The sequence below is a fragment of the Chenopodium quinoa genome, unplaced genomic scaffold (genome assembly GCF_001683475.1).
Source record: "Chenopodium quinoa cultivar QQ74 unplaced genomic scaffold, ASM168347v1, whole genome shotgun sequence".
Classification (NCBI taxonomy): domain Eukaryota; kingdom Viridiplantae; phylum Streptophyta; class Magnoliopsida; order Caryophyllales; family Amaranthaceae; genus Chenopodium; species Chenopodium quinoa.
Window position 1 is genome coordinate 5,407,437 of NW_018745454.1, and position 19,602 is coordinate 5,427,038.

General features: G+C 40.9%; 1 protein-coding gene across 1 annotated transcript; it reads left to right on the top strand.

Moving 5' to 3' along the window:
* The first annotated feature begins 11,520 nt into the window (after positions 1-11,520).
* LOC110713995 lies at positions 11,521-14,686 on the top strand. Its single transcript, XM_021892450.1, has 2 exons — positions 11,521-11,833; positions 12,636-14,686. The coding sequence occupies exon 2, from the start codon at positions 12,718-12,720 to the stop codon at positions 14,164-14,166; it is 1,449 nt and encodes a 482-aa protein (XP_021748142.1). The 5' UTR covers positions 11,521-11,833; positions 12,636-12,717; the 3' UTR covers positions 14,167-14,686.
* Positions 14,687-19,602: the final 4,916 nt, after the last annotated feature.

Genomic DNA, 19,602 nt, shown 5'->3' on the forward strand with positions numbered 1-19,602 from the left:
CTACTGCTGAAGACAAGGCCCCTAGGGGCTTCACTGCTGAGATTCAGCGGGAGGCGTCAACCTCTCAGCGAGGCTGAAGAAGCCCAGGCTGGAGGGGCAACGACTGAGCCCGGGAAAGCAGACGAAGTTCCATCGACTTCGTTCCCCTCCTTCAAGTCTTTTCAGTTTGGGGACATGGGGTTCTCAGCCAAGAAGTGCTCTATCCCAGATGGCGTTAGGGCCGAGTTATGGGGGAGACACCGGGGAAAGTGCTGAAGCTTACTTCGGCGATTGCTCCGAATTATCTGAAATGGAGCAAGTCCGAGAGTGGTCTGTTCGGACAACCGTTGGAATTGCCGAACCCGTTCCTTCAGATCCAGCTAGAGACAACCAAAGGCTGCTGATGCAGGTATGTAACAAGATCCTACACCTTCAACATTTCCAGTTCATCCCACTTGTAATTTTTTACTAACTTAAATTCCCATTCTGGTTCCGCAGGTTGTCTACAACCACACCCTGACCTGTGAGATGATTGACACGCTCCAAGGAAGGGTGGACATTGCTGAAACAGAAGCGAAGCTCGCCCAGCTAAAGCAGGAGAAGGCCGAGCACAGGGCTAAGGTCGTGATCGACTCCTTCAAACCTTCTGCGATGAAATGGAGAAGGATGTCTTGCCTCATATAGATGAGGGTGAGGCCCTGTTTAAGGCCTTCGGCGCGGTTGACGTTCCCAGCCTCAAAGCCAAGATCCAGCACAAAATTGACGCTGAGGTTTAATCTCGAGTGCTTGCCCGAGAAGAGATATCTCGGTAGAAGCTCAAGATCTTGGAGGCTTACGCCAAACAACATCGCCAAGCTTGTGAAATGAGGGAGAAGGAGCTGGTCGAGGCCAGGATTCAGATAGAGTCTCAGCGGCAGAGCATCACCAGCCTGGAGGTTCAGCTGAAGAACCAGGAGGAAGATCTTTCCCAGGCCTGAGACAAGGCTGAGCAGACTGAGCAGAGACTTGCTGATGCCGAGGCTCAATTGAAGGAGCAGTGAGAGTCTTCCCAGAAAGCCTTGGAAGAGGTGCAGAAGAAGCTGGCCGAAGCTGAGGCTCAGCTAGCCCTCAGGGTTTACACCCAGGAGGAGTATTCGACTGCCTACCTCAATGGCTATGGGGTGGCTCGGAGACTGGCTCTTCATGCTGCGCGTGATCTGGACTGGTATCAATGCGAGATCTGGGCTGAAGACCCCAAGGATCCTCATATGCAGCAAGCCAGTCAGGCTGAGGTTGATCTGCTAGCCTGCCTCCAGGCTGAGGATGCTGAGATGAAGGAGGTTGAGCTGAGAGAAGTTGAGACGAAGGAAGCTGAAGTCCAGGCTTCGACTCAGCCTTCCTCTTCTGCAGCTGGGGCTGATGCCGTGCTGGAATCCACCCTCGCTGGGATGCCTGATCCTCCAGCTGAAGCCTAGGGACTCGGGCAGTCGTCTTCAGAATCTTGCGGATCAACGTGCCCTTAAAATGATGGATGCCGCTTCTGACTGTTTTTTTTTTTGCCTTTGTTTTTGCTTCAGCTTGCCTTAGTGTACAAACTTATTTACTTTTTGCCTTGTACGCATTCCGGCAGCTGTTATTTTCCGCTTGTGGGCGGTTGCCGATATTATCTTTTAGTTTGATTGAACACTTATGTTTGCAGCTCGTAATCCGAGCATGATTTCGTATTTATGAATTTGATATTTCCCTCATACTGCTTTGCTTTGAACTTGCATTTTTTTTTTTTTTTGCCAAGTACAAAGCTTCAGCTTAGAGGTCTCAGCTGAGGCAGTCTGCACCTGTTGTGCTTCTTGCCCCCTAGAGATTTGAAGGCTTGCTCTTCAGATTTCTGAGATTATTATTGTTTTCCTTGTCTATTTTCTACCAGTTTATGCTTTTGCTCTTGATTTTCTGTCTATCTTAAAAATGGATATCTCAAACACAGGGCCAACTGAAGGCAGTATTTCAGATAATGGCTATCTGGGATACAAGGCTCAGTTAAGGCAATATCCCAGATTTTTCCATGGACTCATTGCCTTGTAGAACAAGTCTTACTGAGGTTTTCACCCCAAAGACCAGAGTTCTTTAAAAAGGTGAGTTTATCGGCAATCCGAAACCAGGTGCTCTGAGGGCGAAGGTTTTGGACAGGGCCGAAGGAAACCCTTAAAGAGTAGATAGCATAAAGAAAAAAATGGAAGAGTAAAGATTGCAAATGTTTTGTGGAAAAAAATGGCTCTGAGGCCTTTCATTAATAATTCAGAATGTACTTACAAAGATTGTTCTGCCCCGAAGGGTTTACACATGATATTTTTTAAGCACATCAGCGTTCCAGTGATTTTTCAGCTCAATTCCATCCAACTGCCGAAGTCGGTATGTTCCCGGCTGGAGTTCATCATAGACTTCATAGGGTCCCTCCCAAGTAGCTGAGAGTTTCCCATGAATTCGGCCTTTCTGCACTGCAGCAGCATTCCGAAGGACGAGATCCCCAATTTTGAGAGGCCTCGCCTGGACCCTTCAGTTGTAAAATTTACTGACTCTCTGCTTATATGCGACCATTCTGACTCGGGCCGAGTCTTTTACTTCGTCAAGGAAATCGAGAGATTCCTTCATAAGTTGCTCATTCTCGGGCGAGAAGTGGTACACTCGTAGGCTTTCAGTGCCGATCTCCACTGGGAGAACGGCTTCGGCGCCATACACCAATTCAAATGGTGAATGGCCCGTTGCCTCTTTTTCGGTTGTCCGAAGGGACCAGAGTGTTCCTGGGAGGTCCTCCAGCCACTTGGACTTTTGATCCTCCACTCTCTTTTTGAGGGCATCCAGGATCTGTTTATTTGCAGCTTCGGCTTGTCCATTACTTTGCGGGTGGCATACCGCTGAATATGCCAGTTTGATGCCGAACTGGTCAGTATACCGCTTCAGCAGCAGGTTATCAAACTGCCTTCCATGATCAAAGACAAACATTTTCGAGATGCCGAAACGAGTGATGATATTCTGCCAGATAAACTTTCTGACAGTTTTCTCTGTAATGTTCGAGGCTGCTTTGGCCTCAATCCATTTACTGAAATAGTAAACACCGACTATCAGCCATTTTTTTTGGTATGCGGCGTCCGGAAATGGGCCAAGGATATCCAACCCCCATTGAGCAAATGGAAGCGGGATCAGCACAGGCTGAAGCTCCCGGGCTGGCTGATGGATGACTGGTGCGGATTTTTGGCATTTTTCGCATTTTCTGACTAGCTCCTTAGAGTCTGAAATAATGGTGGGCCAATAGTACCCTGTCCTTAATTCTTTTTGGGCTAAGGTCCTTCCCCCAATGTAGTTCCCACAGATGCCGAGGTGGATTTCCCGAAGGATATAATCGGCATCTGCTGGCCCCACGCATTTCAGTAATGGGGCTGAGAAGGATTTTTTCAGCAGTTCCCTGTTGAAGACAATGAACCTTGAACCGGTTCGCTTCAACTTGGAGGCCAAAATTTTGTCTTCGGGAATTTCTTCTCGAAGCTTGAAAGCTAGGATGGGATCCATCCAGCTTGGTTCTTGGTCAACGCAGCACACTTCGGGTGCTTCGTTGACACTTCTTTCTCGGCGCACCTCCACATAAACAGATCAATTCAGCTCAGTGTGAGTTGAACTAGCAAGTTTGGAGAGTGCGTCGGCTTGAGCATTCTAACCCCTTGGGATCAGCTAAACTTCAAAAGTTCTCAGCTTTGCAATAACTGACTTGATCTTGGCAAGGTATGATATCATTGAGGGCTCTTTGGCCTCGTAACTGCCACTAATCTGATATGCAACTAGCTGAGAGTCTGTCTTCAGACAAACATGTTCGGCTTCCAGCGAGATGCACAGTTCTAGGCCGGCAATTGCCGCCTCATATTTGGCTTCATTATTCGAAGCTTTGAATGAAAATTTTAGTGCGTACTCGAAGGAATTGCCTTCGGGAGAGGTTATGACCACCCCTGCCCCCGAATCGTTCATGGTGGAGGATCCATCCGTGAACACGGTCTAGGTTTTCTTTTCATCATCTAGCGTTTCCTGGTACGAGCATTCGGCCAGGAAGTCCGCCAGAGCCCGAGCCTTTATGGTTTCTCTCGGCTGGTAGCTGATGCTGAATTATGTGAGCTCGAAAACCCATTTGGCCAGCCTACCAGATTTTTCAACCTTGCCGAGAACTTTTTCCAGCGGCTGATCAGTCAAAACCATTATCTGATGACAATCAAAATAGGGTCTTAACTTCTGAGCAGCTACCACCACTGCATAAGCAACTTTTTCAAGTAAGGGGTAGCGGGTCTCGGCATCTGTCAGAGTGTGACTGACGAAGTAGATCGGTTGCTGAACCTTATTTTCCTCCCTCAGCAGCACTGCACTGATGGTGGCTGGGCTGACAGCCACGTACAAGTACAGGGGCTCTCCCTCTACTGGGCTAGCCAGCGTTGGGAGTTGAGCCAGATGCTCCCGAAGCTGCTTGAAAGCTTCTTTCTGCTCGTCCTCCCAGACGAGCTCTTTTGTTTTCGGAAGTTTTAGAGCTTTGAAGAAAGGTAACCCCTTATCCGAGGCCCTGGAGATGAACCTCGAGAGGGCTGCCATTCTTCCGGTGAGCCGTTGAACGTCCCGCTTCGTTTTTGGCTCGGGAAGATCGAGCGCTGCCTGAACCTTGGCGGGATTGGCATCAATCCCCCTTTTGCTGACCATGAAACCAAGGAATTTCCCTGACTTGCGCCGAAGACACACTTCTTTGGATTCAGCTTCATCTGGTGCTTTCTTAGGGTGGTGAAAGTTTCGGCCAGGTCCTTAACATGGTCTTCGTCTTTTTTGCTTTTGACGATTGAATCGTCAACGTAGACCTCTATGTTTCGGCCCTTTTGCTTATCAAAAACTTGATCCACCAGCCTTTGATATGTTGCCCCCGCATTTTTCAATCCGAAGGGCATCATTTTGTATTTGTACACCCCGGCGTTCGTGACGAATGCCGTCTTTTCTCGGTCGTCGGGATGCATAAAGATCTGATGATACCCAGAAAATGTGTCCATGAAACTAAGCAAGGCATGGCCACTTGTCGAGTCGACTAACTGATCGATCCTCGGAAAGGGATAGAAATCCTTCGGACATGCCTTATTTAGGTCCGTGAAGCCAACGCACATTCTCCAGGTGTCATTTGCCTTTTGAACCATCACCACATTAGCCAGCCATTCTGGATACTGACAGGGTTCGATGAAGCCTGCGTCCAGCAATTTTTTGACCTCGGGTGCGATGTCTCGGTTCTTGTTTGCGGAGTAATTCTGCTTCTTTTGCTTAACTGGCCGACACGTGGGGTCGACGTTAAGCTTATGGGAGATGAGGTCTGGACTTATCCCGGGCATTTCAGCTGTCGAGAAAGCAAACACATCTTGGTTATCCCGAAGGAGTTGGATGAGTTCAACGCGGACTTTTGGATCAAGATCCAGCCCGATTGTGACGCATCTTTCGGTGTCTCCTTCAGTCAACTCGACCGTTTCGGTCTGCTGGTCTAGCTCCATTGCAGTGGGGCTGGACTCTTCGTCTTCTGGCCTGCTGTCTATGTCAGCAGGGGTTCTAGATTTTTTCTTTTTCGGTTGACTCTCTGAGTCTCTTAGCTCAGATGATGAGCTAGCCTTTTATTTAGAATGAGCCGAAGCACTTAGGCCTTTCGGCTTCTTCGCGCTTGGCTGCCTATCTTTATCCTCCTCATCCTCGTTGTCATCTTTGGAATGACTAATGGATGGCTTGAGGTAGTTGCACCTTCGGCCCTCCTTTTGGCTGTGTCCTCAATCCTTTCGGGTAGCCGGCATCCGAGACATAGATCATCAGCTGATGATATGTCGAGACTACCCCTTGGATCTCGTGAATTATGGGTCTCCCCATGATCACGTTGTACGCGGAAGGAGCATCGATGACCTAGAATTCGGTCATGACGTTCCTGGCTGCCTCGTCACAGCCGATGGTGACAGGAAGTGTTACATTCCCGTCTGGATAAGTTGAGGCCCCGTTGAATCCGGATACCGGGTAGGGTATCGGCGTGAGGTGCTTGGGCTTCAGCTTAATTTTATTGTAGGCCTTTCGGAACAAAATGTTTGCTCCGCTGCCGCCATCAACAAGAACCTTGCTGACGTCGTAGTTGGCCACCGTGGCGATAATCACCAACGGATCCTCGTGAGGGTACGTCACCCCCCGGCAGTCGGCGGCTGTGAACGTCATGTTCGGCACCAGTGACTGAGGAGGCTGAATGCTGGCATTGTTCACTTAATGGGTCACCAGCGACTGAGGAGGCTGAATGCTGGCATTGTTCACTTAATGGGTCACCAGCGACTGAGGAGGCTGAATGCTGGCATTGTTCACTTAATGGGTCACCAGCGACTGAGGTGACGTTTGTGCTCCCTCCGAGAGCATATTCCTCACGAGATAACGTTAATTGGAAGAAATTTTCCCTCCGCATTTTTGTTGTTCTTTCGGGGGAAATCGAGGTCTTGTCGGGAGTCCTTTTCGAATTTCTCAGCCTCTTTTTTCTCGCGGTGATCCGCGATATATTTTTTCAAGTATCCCTTCCGGACCATATCTTCGATTTGGTCCTTCAGCTGGATACATTCTTCAGTGTTGTGTCCCGGTGATTCGTGGAACTCACACCACTGATTTTTATTTTTGCGTTGTTACCACTCAGGGAGTGATCTCGGCTTCCTATAGCTCTGCTCCTCCTTCGTCACGCTGTAGATCTTAGCGCGCGGAAGGGCCAGCGGAGTATAAGATTCATATCTGCCTGTGAAAGGGACAAATTTTTCTTTCTTCGGCTTGTTGGCTGAAGGTTGCTCGGAGGCTTTCGCCTTCCCTTTCGCCTTCTGGCCTTGGCCTTCAGACGTTTGCTTTTGCCTCCCACCCCCAGACTGAGTTTGGGATTTTTTCTTGTTCCACTCTTCGGCTCGGATAAATTTATCCGAGGCGTTCAGAGCCTCCTCCAGGGTCTGCGGGGTATGCATGACCATGAAGTCTAGGAACTTCCCAGGCCGAAGGCCATTCTGCATTGCAAAAACGGCCAGTCCCTGGTCCAGCTGAGAAACGCTGGATAACTCGTTGTTAAAACAAGTCAGGTAGTCTCGGAGACTCTCGGTCTCCCCTTGCTGCAGGCCCATGAGCTCTGCAGTGGTCTTCTCTCGGCGGTTTGCCGTGGATAATTTGCTCTTGAACTTGGTGGACAGGTCGTCCCACCCCGTTATAGAGCCTTCCTTTACCCCCTTGGAGATCCACGCTTGCGCGACCCCCTTGAGAGTGGTGGGAAAATATTTGCACCAGGTCGCTTCAGACCTTGGGCAAAGGTGCATGTGCCCCTCGTAAGAGGAAATATGGTCCTTCGGATCCGAAGTTCCATCATATGTAATGTGCGACGGTATTTTAACCGTAGGCACATGCTCTTCCAGAATCCATTGCTCGAACGAAGAACTGGTAGGAAGCATCACGGCCTTGCCCTTATTCCTGGCCGAAGGGACCGCGCTCTGCCCTCTTAGAGAGGTAGGAGTGGTTTTCGTCCCTGGCTGGGAAGTTCGGGCTTCGGCTGTAAGGAATGAGAGGCGACTATGCACACTCGGCTCCCTGTCGCCGAGTCGGTCGAGGACGCTGCGGCGAACAGTCTCAGGTCGCCCTCGGCGGTCAGTTTCCGGCCGAGAGGCTGAGCTGCTTCTCTTGTGAGTTTCTGGTCGAGAGGTAGAGGATCCTTTGAAGAATTGAGGGTTCTTTTTCCTCTCTCTTTCGGTCCTCCAGGTATCCTCTTCCCACTCTTCTAGCTCTTTGAAGGAAGGAGGTTTCCCCCCTCCGTGGCCGAACTTCCTCCGCTGATGCCTGGTATGCGGAGGAGTTCGGTCACGAGGTGGAGGCATATTTTGTGCCCTCATTGCTTCCATGAGCACCGCCAGCGCTCTTGCCACTTCTTCCGAGGTGGGCCCCGTAAGAGGGGTCCTCGGCTGAGTGTGGGAGTGAGAGCGGATGGTCAATGGTTGGCTTTGAGGCACTGATTGAGTCCTATGATCGGACTGACTTCTGTTGGACCGAGAAGGACTCGGTCTGTGATGAGAGTTGTGAATTACGGGAGAAAGGGAATCCTCCCGGTCTGATCCTCCCCCTGAACTGGCACCCTTAGAAGAGTTCTGGTCCGGGGAAGGTGATGGTGTAGGAGTCTTAGGCCTTTCGCCCGCTCCTTGACTTAGTCTCTTGTTCTTGCGGTTCTTAGCCATTGCTACTAAGATTTTTGCAAGATGATTTTGATTGGCTTAAAGGTTTTTTTTTTGAAAGTCTTCCCCACAGACGGCGCCAAATTGTTTCGGGTGAAACAATGGGACCTTGCCGAAGGTCCGCTGAGGTGGATGAAGACTAGTCCGGTCTAAATGATGCTGAGCCGAAGGTTTCCTGCACAGCAAACACACGTAAAACTGGCCTCGGGGGTGGATCCGAGGATGATCCCTCCGATGCCGAAGTCAAACAGTGTTTAGAGGGAGAAAGCTATGCAAGAGAATTAATGTTTGAGGCTTTTATGTATATCCCTTACAAATGATGTAATTGAAAGCTTTTATACCTTAGCATACAAGGAGAGAGGATAATCGGGCCGCAAATAGTCATGGGCTGACCATAACAATTTGGACCATTTGACTTATGCTGACTTGGCTTGATGGAGGCTTGGGCCTTGACCTTGGATTATCGGATCATTTAATGACTAGGTCCAATTGGCTTAATTGGACCCAAACAATCACTATATTATTCTCATGTGATAAGATCCATATCATATGTGCTAAATTAGTAATATATGTATACCTAATTACCTCTAAATATCAAGGTTAGTCCAAATCATGCAGCTAGAGAATTGCCCATATCGAGTGATGTTAACTTACACTCAACTCGTTACATATTTTATTTTCATAGCTTTTATATGAGAGTGGTCAGAATGTGGGTCCCTTTTGTTGCTACTTCCTGTTGTAAGATCTCATTCATGCATAATTCTCTATATAGTGGTCCATAAAACTCATGAGAATCGGCCACTTCTAGTTAATGAGGTGGGAACTTCATTGTCAATTTTGTCATTGATACTTTTGAAAGTTGGGTCCGAGGGTTTATTATTATGGTTAACAATTGGGTAGTCATCCCCTATTTCGATAAACGTAGGTAAAGAGGAATTAAAATGAGTTGGTGAACGTATTGTTAAGCATTCAAGCGGGTTTATATAAAAGAAAAGATAGTGAGGAAAAGACGTACTTGAAATTGAAAATGATGTTAGTAATTTTTTTTTTTTTTTTTTTTGAGAGAATGATGTTAGTAATTTAATTGCAAGAAGTAGTTTTTAAATGGAAGATTTTAATTTTAACATTGAGTAGAGGGACTTGGATATCAATCAACCATATTAGTCCATTAATAATGACTTAGATATAGAATAAGAGGCTTTATTGAATGAAACATTTAGCAAATAATTTGAAGCGTAAAAAATAGTTTGTTTATAGTTAAAGATTTGATCAGTTAATATCATACTCCGTACCATATTACCATCATTTAGTATAGAATTTATACCTTTGTAATATCAATATTTAGACTTTAAATATTAACTTTATTTTTTGAAAAAAAAAAGACAAAAATTGATGTAATTTAATTGTAATATACTCGTATATTAAAGTGTAAAAAATCAGTTTTTGGAGTGTGTACGTCACACCCTTGATGGGTTGGCCCCTTTCACAGTTGTACACATCTTTAGAATATGGTTTAGGTGGATCTTAGCAAATTGACATTTTAACATGGGGTGGACCATGTATACTCAATACTCTATTACTCCCCCATATTTGTACACAACTTCTGCGCTTGGAAGCACTAGACATATACCATACTTGATGCTACAAGTAATAGGCTATGTGGACTAGAAGAGGGGGGACCGCTCTAATTGAATAATTGTGAATTGTGATCCTTATGTAGACATCAAACGTGGTTTTTAGGAAACGGGTAAACTAATGTTACACGACAATAAACACAAGGGATTATAGTAATAACAAAACATAAACAAGATTGAATATTAATTTCAAGTTACTAACTAATTAGTTAATTATATTTTAATTTAAAAAAAAAGTTATAACCATCATCAAAAACAAATATATTAAATTCTACATATATTAGTAAAAATAAATTTAAAAAATATATACACCCGAGATTAGTCAATGTGAAATGACAAGTCTACCTTTTTAATTTTGGGTGGATTCGTCATTTTATTTCTTGTACATAGAGCATATTGAAATTGTAATGATTCACATCATTAAATCACAAACACCCCAATTGATTTTTGAAAGTAAATGGAAGGTCTTATGGTCTTACGGAAACTCAAAACCAAAAAGAAACAAGTGGGACATGAATGAAAAGCAATAGAAAAGCCAATGTCACATTCTCCTACCATTTTTCATGTGGTTCCAAAAACCTTTAGCCCACTCAGACCTTCACTGTCCTAGATGAGAAATGATAACTTTTTACTTTACAAATACCTTATTTACATTTAACATTTACAATCTTCCCCCATTCTTTTAACTTGACCTACTCATGTCATGTGTTAGAAAAAAAAAAGTACTTTTATTTGTATAATTAGGGCACATTCTACTCATATCATGTCCTATAATCAAACATTTTAAATTAACTTAAAAAGGTAAGGAATTCTCACCCTCATATATGATAGCTAAAAGGATTCAAACTTAAATTACAAAGTGAATCACGAACTACCCTTACTCAGTGTAATCACTATGATGATTAATCACATTCTGTGCTTGGTCTACCTTGCATAAAACAATCCTCGATAAACGAGTATCATATGTAATACGAATATACGAGTGTTAGTTTGACAAATATTCATACTATCAACCGTTGCGTTAACAACTAAATCACCTCTACTCTCTACCTTAATAACTACCCATGACTCAACCACTAAAAGCGGCTCACTATCACTAGTTTTTACAAACAAGACATACAAGTGTCATATGTAAGATGAAGTACACTAAGGGTCTGCTGTGTTAAACTTAATTTCTGTTTATTTCACTTCACTTCCTAATTTCCTTCTCTCATAAACAGTTTATTTCATTTCTATTCAATTTAGTTCAATTCAACTCCAATCAATTCAGTTAAGTTCAATTGTTTTCAATAAATCAAAACAAACCCTAATACTCTATACCAATATATATCAGTGTTGCAATTTTAATAAAACGGATGAAATACGACATAACCAAACTACTCCACCATGGTTTAGGGGGAAAGGTAGAAAAGATGTCACTGTCGGTAAATGTACGGACAGAAGGCTAGGGGAATGAGCTCTCCCCAAAAAAAACAGGACTAGAGTGGGACCCACGTCCATACCTGATGGGACCCACTAAATTCATACTGCTCCGTCAGAGATGGAGGGCGCTACATGGGGCCCACCTCCTTCTCTTCCTCCTCTCCTAGTCTCAGTCCCTAGCCTACTAGTACTACTACAACAGTATCTTTATTTGTTTTTTTCTTCCCACTTTTCATTTTCAGTGACCTATTTTTCCTAAATTATTTAAATTAAATCAAAATCTCCTAAAAAATCTGGGTCACCATTGTCTATAAAAGTGGAAAAAGGAGAGGATGAAGCAAGGTTGTTTAGTTTGTTTGTTTGCATTTTTTTCAGAGTGATTATTTTTTGGAATTTTAACCAACAATAAATTAAAAAGAAGAGAAAAAAGTGGCTGATTTTTTGTTAACCTCTCATAATCTTTCTTGTTATTAGCCTTTTTTTTCTCTGTTTTTATTTTTTTACTTGCTTTTCTTTCTGGGAACTGAACCTTCATTTTGTTCTTCTTCACTTCAGGTATTGATTCTCTATTTCTCTCTCCTTTTTTTTTTTTTTTTTTTTCTGGGTTTAAGTTTTTTATTTTTACTTTGGTTTTGTTTTTAAGTAAACCTAGGGTTCTGTTTCTTTTGCAATCTTGAATTTTGTGTTGTTTATTTTGTTGGGTTTCTAGTGATTGAACTTTTGTTTGGAGTTTTGTTGTTTGATATAAGTAAAAAAGGCCTAATCTTTCTTTCTGGGTTCCTTTTTTTTTTTTTTTGAAGAATTACTGTTTTTGGCATTATTTGGTGTTCAATGTTCATTTATTAAGATTTTATTTTTGTTGGGTTTTTGAAAGTTTGAATCTTGCTGTGTGCTGGAATTTGGGTTGATGATTTATGTTTCATTTTCTGAGGGTTTTGAAGAATTACGATTGCTTTGATTTTGATATTTAATGCGGGTTTTTCATACTGGGTTACGTGCATTTTTGTTAAAAGTATCTGGTTAGAGATTGCATTTTGTTCTCTGGCTAATTTGTGCAAAGTTGGAGGATCTTGTTTGATCTTATGTTACTAAAGACTTGGGTACTTAATTACTTATGTTGGCCACGGGAATGTGTCTAAGTGTTACACTCGGCTATAAAATGAAAAAAAGTTTATGTTTTGGGTATAAAAATGAAGCGTACGAGTAACATTGGTGGGATCTCACCCCATTGAAATGTCATTTTTTGTAAAAGTAATAATTTGTTGGGTTAATTTGTTGTGTTATTTTGTTCACTTATCCCATAAAAGCTTAATTTTAGTGTCAGATTAGTGAATTATTTCTTCTGGCATTTTTGTAGGGGTGAAAGTTCAAAGAAACACTTATTGCGGGTGGTTAAGTGAATTGGAAGCTGTTGTTGAAGCTGAATACTGATAAGTAGTATGGAGAAGTGTAAAGTTGATGGTTATGTCTCTTTTAGTGGTCACATTAGTCATGGACTCGCTTCCTCGACTGGTGAGAACAAAACAATTGTACAGAATCCTAGAGATGCCGAGGTTTCTTCTGTTTCGTCTGAAAGGTTTCATTCTGTACAGCAGACTTCTGTCAGGAGCGATCTGAGCTCAGAAACTGGACAAACCTCTAATGGAAAGAGGAAAGATCCAGATTATTCATCTGTGATGGCAGAAGTCTGTCGTGAAAGTCATACCAACAAGGGGCCTGACCATAATAAGCTACTCAAAACTGATTCAGCATCATCTAAAGAAAGTGGTGAAGTGGTTCAGCTAAGTTCAGTTGATTCTACTGATCCAAAACCATGTCAGTCCTCCAATGAAGATTTGGTTGAGAGGAAACAATGTCTAACTCAATCACATGAATCAAAAATTGTTTTTCGAGAGCATGAGTCATCTGTTGTAACTACAAAATCAGATTCTACAGCTATTAGTTTGCAAAGCTCACGTCATTGTAACTTTGATCTGAATGAAGGTACGGAGGAAAATGGAGCAGAATTCCACAAAATTCCACCAATATCAGTGGTAGCAAAGGTTGGGGTTCCTGTGGGCTTGCCTCAGAAACCATTGCAGTTTGGTGGAGAGCTTGGATGGAAGAGATCAGGAATTATCAGTGCTTTCCGTCCCACTTCTGTAAAGAATCCTGAAAGAGGCAGTATAACCAATAGCAATAGAGGGTTCGACCTCAATGTTGCTGCAACAATGGATTCAGAATCTCCTGGTGATGAGACTTCAATGGACTTCACTTCAAAGAAGCCTGAAAGATTTCTCCTTGACCTGAATTGCCAAAGTGCAAGTGATGTAAATCATCATAAATCTAGTGCATCAAGTTTTGATCTAAATGACAATCCTGTGATCGAGGATACACGGAATTACATTCATCATAATCAACACAGTGAAAACCAGCAGCTGCTCAGAAAAAGTGTTGCAGCTGACACAGCTACTTGTTTCAGAGGAAATGCCAGTCAATCCAATATTGAAATGAGAAGACCTTCGTACTGGGTTGATCTTAGTTCTATGCGAGGCTTTAGTCATGTTCAACCCCACCCTTTTTTTGTGGCTGCCCCTTCAGCTGAGCAAGTGCAGATGATGATACCTTCTGGACTTTATATCGGAAAAGTTAACAATTTACCCCCTACATTATATCCCCCTAGTCTCCTACCGCACCTTAACAATCAGCATGGTGCCGCTGCACTTCCCCAAATATCGAGTTCTGTTCTTGCAGCCTACCCTGGGGCTGTCCAATTCCTGGAAAGTCCTCAAGGACTGAATCCTCAGGCTTTAACAAACATGAGACCGACTTTCTTTCCCAATGGTAGTATACCTCTTAATCTCTTATGGAAAATGGAAGCAGGGGATTTGGCAACCCGGAGCTTTTGATTCCGTTGAAGAATGGATTTTTCGAGGCAAGAGAGAGGCCAGTTGAACAGGTAGCTTTGCCGGCTTCTCAAATTAATTATAGACAGATGGCCTCCTGGAACTAGGATCAAGTTTGAAAATCTTATTTATCTGATCTAACAGTTCTAGTAATGCATTGTACATAAGTGGAGTAGCTACTAGATTCTAGACTGTTGTAGATTGCTTATGGGAAGTCTGACAACAGATATAACTGGGATTTCCTACACGATTGGGTCCTCGTCAGTTCATCTCTTACACTTGCTTCAGATTGGCAGATAGGCATTCATATATGTTGTGTATTTGATTCTCAGAGACGGTGAAGTCACATTTATTGAAGTTGACTTAACCATAGAATTGCAAGTGTTTGATTCTTGTTCTGACACTGAGGTTAGTTCTGTACAGATTACTAGTTTGCTGAAGGTTTGCATTCTTCAATTTGATCTAGCTATGTTTTGGGATTTATTTGATGTTTGTAAGCCTTTGCTATCCATGTTTCCTAGAATTTTCTTGTGCCTTTTATGATACATTATTTGCTTATTGCTCTCAAATGTTTGCTTTGTAATTAGTCGGACATCAATAGCATGTCATTCTGAATCATCGCTTTTTATCACATGAATCCTACTTCATGTATGCTCATTGTTTGTGTTTGTCATTTTGCTGTGAATAGTTGATGTTGAAGCTCACAATTTATAGCTGTAAGATGCCCCTTTTGATATGCTTTGATAGCATGAAAATCCTCATACAAAGCTGAGTGCCTAAGCATTAGCTGTCATTTAGGGAGAAATTTTGCTAAATTGAGAAACTACGACTACTACTCTTCATGGAGGAAAGTGAAGACCTATGTTTGCTTCAAGTTGTGACCCTTTTTATTGCTAACCCTGAAAAACCAAAAGAGATTATGTGAATGAGGATGTATACTCAACTTTCTCGACTCCCTCACCACACCCATCTGCTGTAGCAGAGAAATGCCAAAATTTGTGCTAGAAACGCTTTGAGACCATCGAGTTTTCATTGAGCTTTTGCCTTAGGGAAAATTTCAAAATGGTGACTTTTGATTGAGACTATATGACTTACAGTTATGTCCAAGGAAGTAATAGCAACCTTCAAGAACCCCATAGAATTGACTTCATCCATTACATTCGTCGATCAATGATCTGTTAGTAGTCGGTCACCTTCCCCATTCTCCCCAATGCCTTCAAAATTCAGAATCATCAGATGAACTGAAGGTTTGTTAATTGTATCCTAGCACCTTGGCTCCTCAGTGGCTCAGTCTAAGCATGATTTTCAGACGCGTTATACTCTGCATTTCTTGTTACCTTTGGGAGAACACTTCCAAAGATTGGTTGATAACACGCTGTAAATCCCAATTAACTAAACTAATATTTGGTATGAAAAATTTCTTTAATCCTTATGATGCTTTCTGTTATTTTGGCTATCTGCCTTGCAAAAACACCAACATAATGTGTTGAAGCTATATGCGGAATACTTGAGTAATAAGATTAAAAATCTAACATGTTAGGTGCTTTAACACATTTGACAAAAGTTCCCTTGAAACAAGTATTTTAAAGAATTGACTGATCAAATAGAAAAATGCACAGCTTTTTGATTGAATTGATTACAGCACTTCAACAACTAAAATTACCAAGATTGTCAGGGGGTGGAATACCAAATTTTGCAGTCTACTTCATAAACTATGTGACACCATCCTTTAATTTAATTTTTATTATTTTTTTCTTTTTTACAAAATAGGCTTGTGAAACATGGACCTTGGGCTCAACTTGCAGTTTGTCCATACCATTCATTGGGCCCAGTGAAGTTCCCAGCAAATTTTTAGTGGCCAAGTAAGGAGAAGCATTATACTGTACTGGAATCTCACACGTATCAATCGGATTCAATCTGACAAACAAGACCTCGTGTGAGGGGGGAGGTAAGAGAATCCCAATTCAAAGAGTCGTTTGTCTGAAAGTAATGAGATAACAATACATGAGTTATTTGTTTTGTGGTTAGGGACATTATACACAAAGCTTATGTTTTAAAATTATACGAGTAATTATTTATTTGATTAATTGATAAAATAGAGGGATAATACGGGGAAATTAGTGTAGTCATTTCAATCTAGTATTAAAGAATATTTGATGAATTGCAAATAGAGATCTAGGTATTTTTGAATTGATATTGTTGCAAAAAGGTTGTAACATTATTATTTATTTTATTTGACAAGGTTGACCCATCTAAACCATTTAAAGTGACATTAAAATAAAAGTAGCTAACACTATTTAGATCAAATCAAACCATAAGGAAACATTACTAGAAAGTTTAGCATATTTATTTCACCATGAATCCATTATTTTTTTTTTTTTTTTTTTTTTTTGTGTCCGTAAAACAATAGATGAATTTAATAATAACATACATTTCTGAGATTGAAAAGTTTTGCTTACTAAATCTCAAGAGTAAATTATTCAAATTTCCTCCTACAATAAGCAAAAGACAGTGGAAGTCTCACTTCATCTCGTACTTTCCTGGTCATATTTCTCACTTTATATTATTTTCATAAAGCTGTTATAAAGCAGTTATATGCACTACAATTCATCCACTTTCTTATATTTTTATTTCATTTTAAATATTTATTAATTTTATTTATAGGAATTGTAAGTAAGATTTAGAATGAAGAAATGAAAGTGATGGTTGTAATTCACTAGTTTTTGCATGTTATATTACGGGATGTAACATGTACTTTGGACCATCTAGCTAGGCTGGTTTTCACTACAATTTCACTTTCCTTTGTCTCAAATTTACAAATAATTTTATTTTATTTGTTAAAAAAAAAAGGGTTTTTTTTTGCATAACCATATGTCTTATTATGTTATAGATGTACTCATCTACCAACTAACTGGTTTCCTATGATAGAATTAGTAATTAGATAGATAGACGATTAAACGATGATGATAATATCCCATTTCGATAGATCCCTTTGTTTACAAGACCGAATCCTTATAATGTACGTAACTCTCCAAGACATATCATCATCACCTCCATTGGCAAAGTTGGGAGAGGAGGTCGTTGGGAAGCCTAGTATTGTGTATCGCCCATTGATCTAACTATTTACGGACTTAATCTTATTGCATTCTCTTTTGGAAAATTATATCGACCATGAGTAATATAATAAGAAAAAGCTAAAATATAATTTACTAAAAATAAACTGACATAATAATAATTTATTAAACAACTTAGGAATAAATAGAGAAATTTATAGAGTACCCCTTTTGTAAATCTATATTAGTAGGCAATTAGGCAGGATGTAGTAGTCTGTAGAACTACTTAATTACCACTTAAAAATAAATGCAAAAAGGTGAGCAATATTCAACTCTTATGGTGTGAATGTGATACTTGACAAACATCCATATTTGACGACAGAGGTCAGACCGTCAGATCTACACGATTACACACCAAACTTCAAACATTTTTTTAAAAAGTTTATTTTATTATCATTTATTTATATATTTCGGGGGGTTGAATAAACAAAGATGAATATTGAATAATAAAAGGAGGTAGGGAATATCAGCGCAGACCATGGCATTAGCATCAGTAACGCAAGGATCTTCGCTAGCTTTTCAGTGAATCTTTGTTTTATTTTATTTTATTTTATAGTACTTTCATAATTTATTACTTGAACGCCAGACCATACATGTCAACAAACTTGGTAAAAAAATTTTAACGGGACATAAAAATCTTGTCTATAACAGCCGAAACCTTCAAAAATTTTCAAAAATCGTGGATAATAAACCTTCAATTTTGAAATTTTTTAATTTTTTTTCACCCGGAAAAAAAAATGCCGAAATGTTAACTAGGTCCCTAATGTCCTCCAGGAGTCCATATGGCTGGGTGGAACCATCCAATTTGCCTTTAAACGACCAATTTACCGGTTTACAACTTGCACTGATTTCATTAACTCAAACTTACCACGAATATTTATGAAAACATATAATGATCATATATGGATCCAAAAGGCATTATATGACCCCGAGATGTATCCCTTAAAATCTCAATGCTTTTCAATACTGGGCCACGAAACATTCGAAATTTCTCAAAAAGCGTGGATATTAGCCTTCAATTTTGGAATTTTTTTACTTTTTTTTCGCCCGGATATAAAAATTGCCAAAATATTTACTATGTTCCCAAATAACCTCCGGGAGTCCAATTGGTTGGGTGGAACCATCCAATTTGCCTTTAAACGACCAATTTACCGGTTTATAACTTGCACCAATTTCATTAACTTAAGCCTACCAAGAATATTTATAACAACTAATAATGATCATATATATATGATTCCAAACGACATTATATGACCTTGAAAAACAAACCCCCTAGAATTTAACGACTTTTTGAAACAATGCCAAGAAACCTCTAAAATTTCTCAAAAAGTGTGGATATTAGCCTTCAATTTTGGAATTTTTTGACTTTTTTTTGCATGGAAATAAAAATTGCCTAAATGTTTACCATGGTCCCTAATACCCCATGGGAGTCCAATTGGGTGGGTGGAACCATCCAATTTATCTTTAAATGACCAATTTACCAGTTTACAACTTGCATTGATTTCATTAACTCAAACCTACCACGAACATTTAAGACAACAAATAATGATCATATATGGTTCCAAATTACATTATATGACCCCGAGATGTATTCCCTAGAATTCCAAGACTTTTAAACACCAGGACCCGAAGACTCTAAATTTCTAAAAAATCGTGGATATTCGCCTTCAATTTTTGAATTTTTTGACTTTTTTTCGACCGTAAATAAAAATTGCCAAAATGTTTACCATGGTCCATAATACCCTCCCGGAATCCATTTGGATAGGTGGAACCATCCAATTTGCCTCGAGATGTATCCCCTAAAATCTTAGGACTTTTCGACAACGGGTCCCGAAACCTCCAAAATTTCTTAAAAATCGTGGATATTAGCCTTCAATTTTGGAAATTTTTAACTTTTTTTTCGCCAAAAAATAAAAATTGAGGAAATATTAACCATAATCCCTAATACCCTCCGGGATTCCCATTGGGTGGGTGGAACAATCCAATTTGTCTTTAAACAACAATTTTACTGATTTACAACTTGCACTAATTTCATTAACTCAAGTCTACCATGAACATTTATGACAACATACAATAATCTTAAATGGTTCCAAACGACATTATATGACCCCGAGATATATTCCTTAAAATCTAAAGTCATTTCGACACCGGTTCTCGAATCCTCCAAAAATTTCGAAAAAACGTGGATAATAGCCTTCAATTTTGGAATATTTTGACTTTTTTTTTCGCCCGTAAATAAAAATTGCCTAAATGTTTAGCATGGTCCCTAATACCCTTTGTGAGTCCAATTGGATTGGTAGAACCATCCAATTTGCATTTAAACGGC

Coding starts and splice junctions, on each gene's coding strand:
- LOC110713995 (XM_021892450.1), top strand. CDS start 12,718: ATGGAGAAGTGTAAAGTTGATGGTTATGTCTCTTTTAGTGGTCACATT.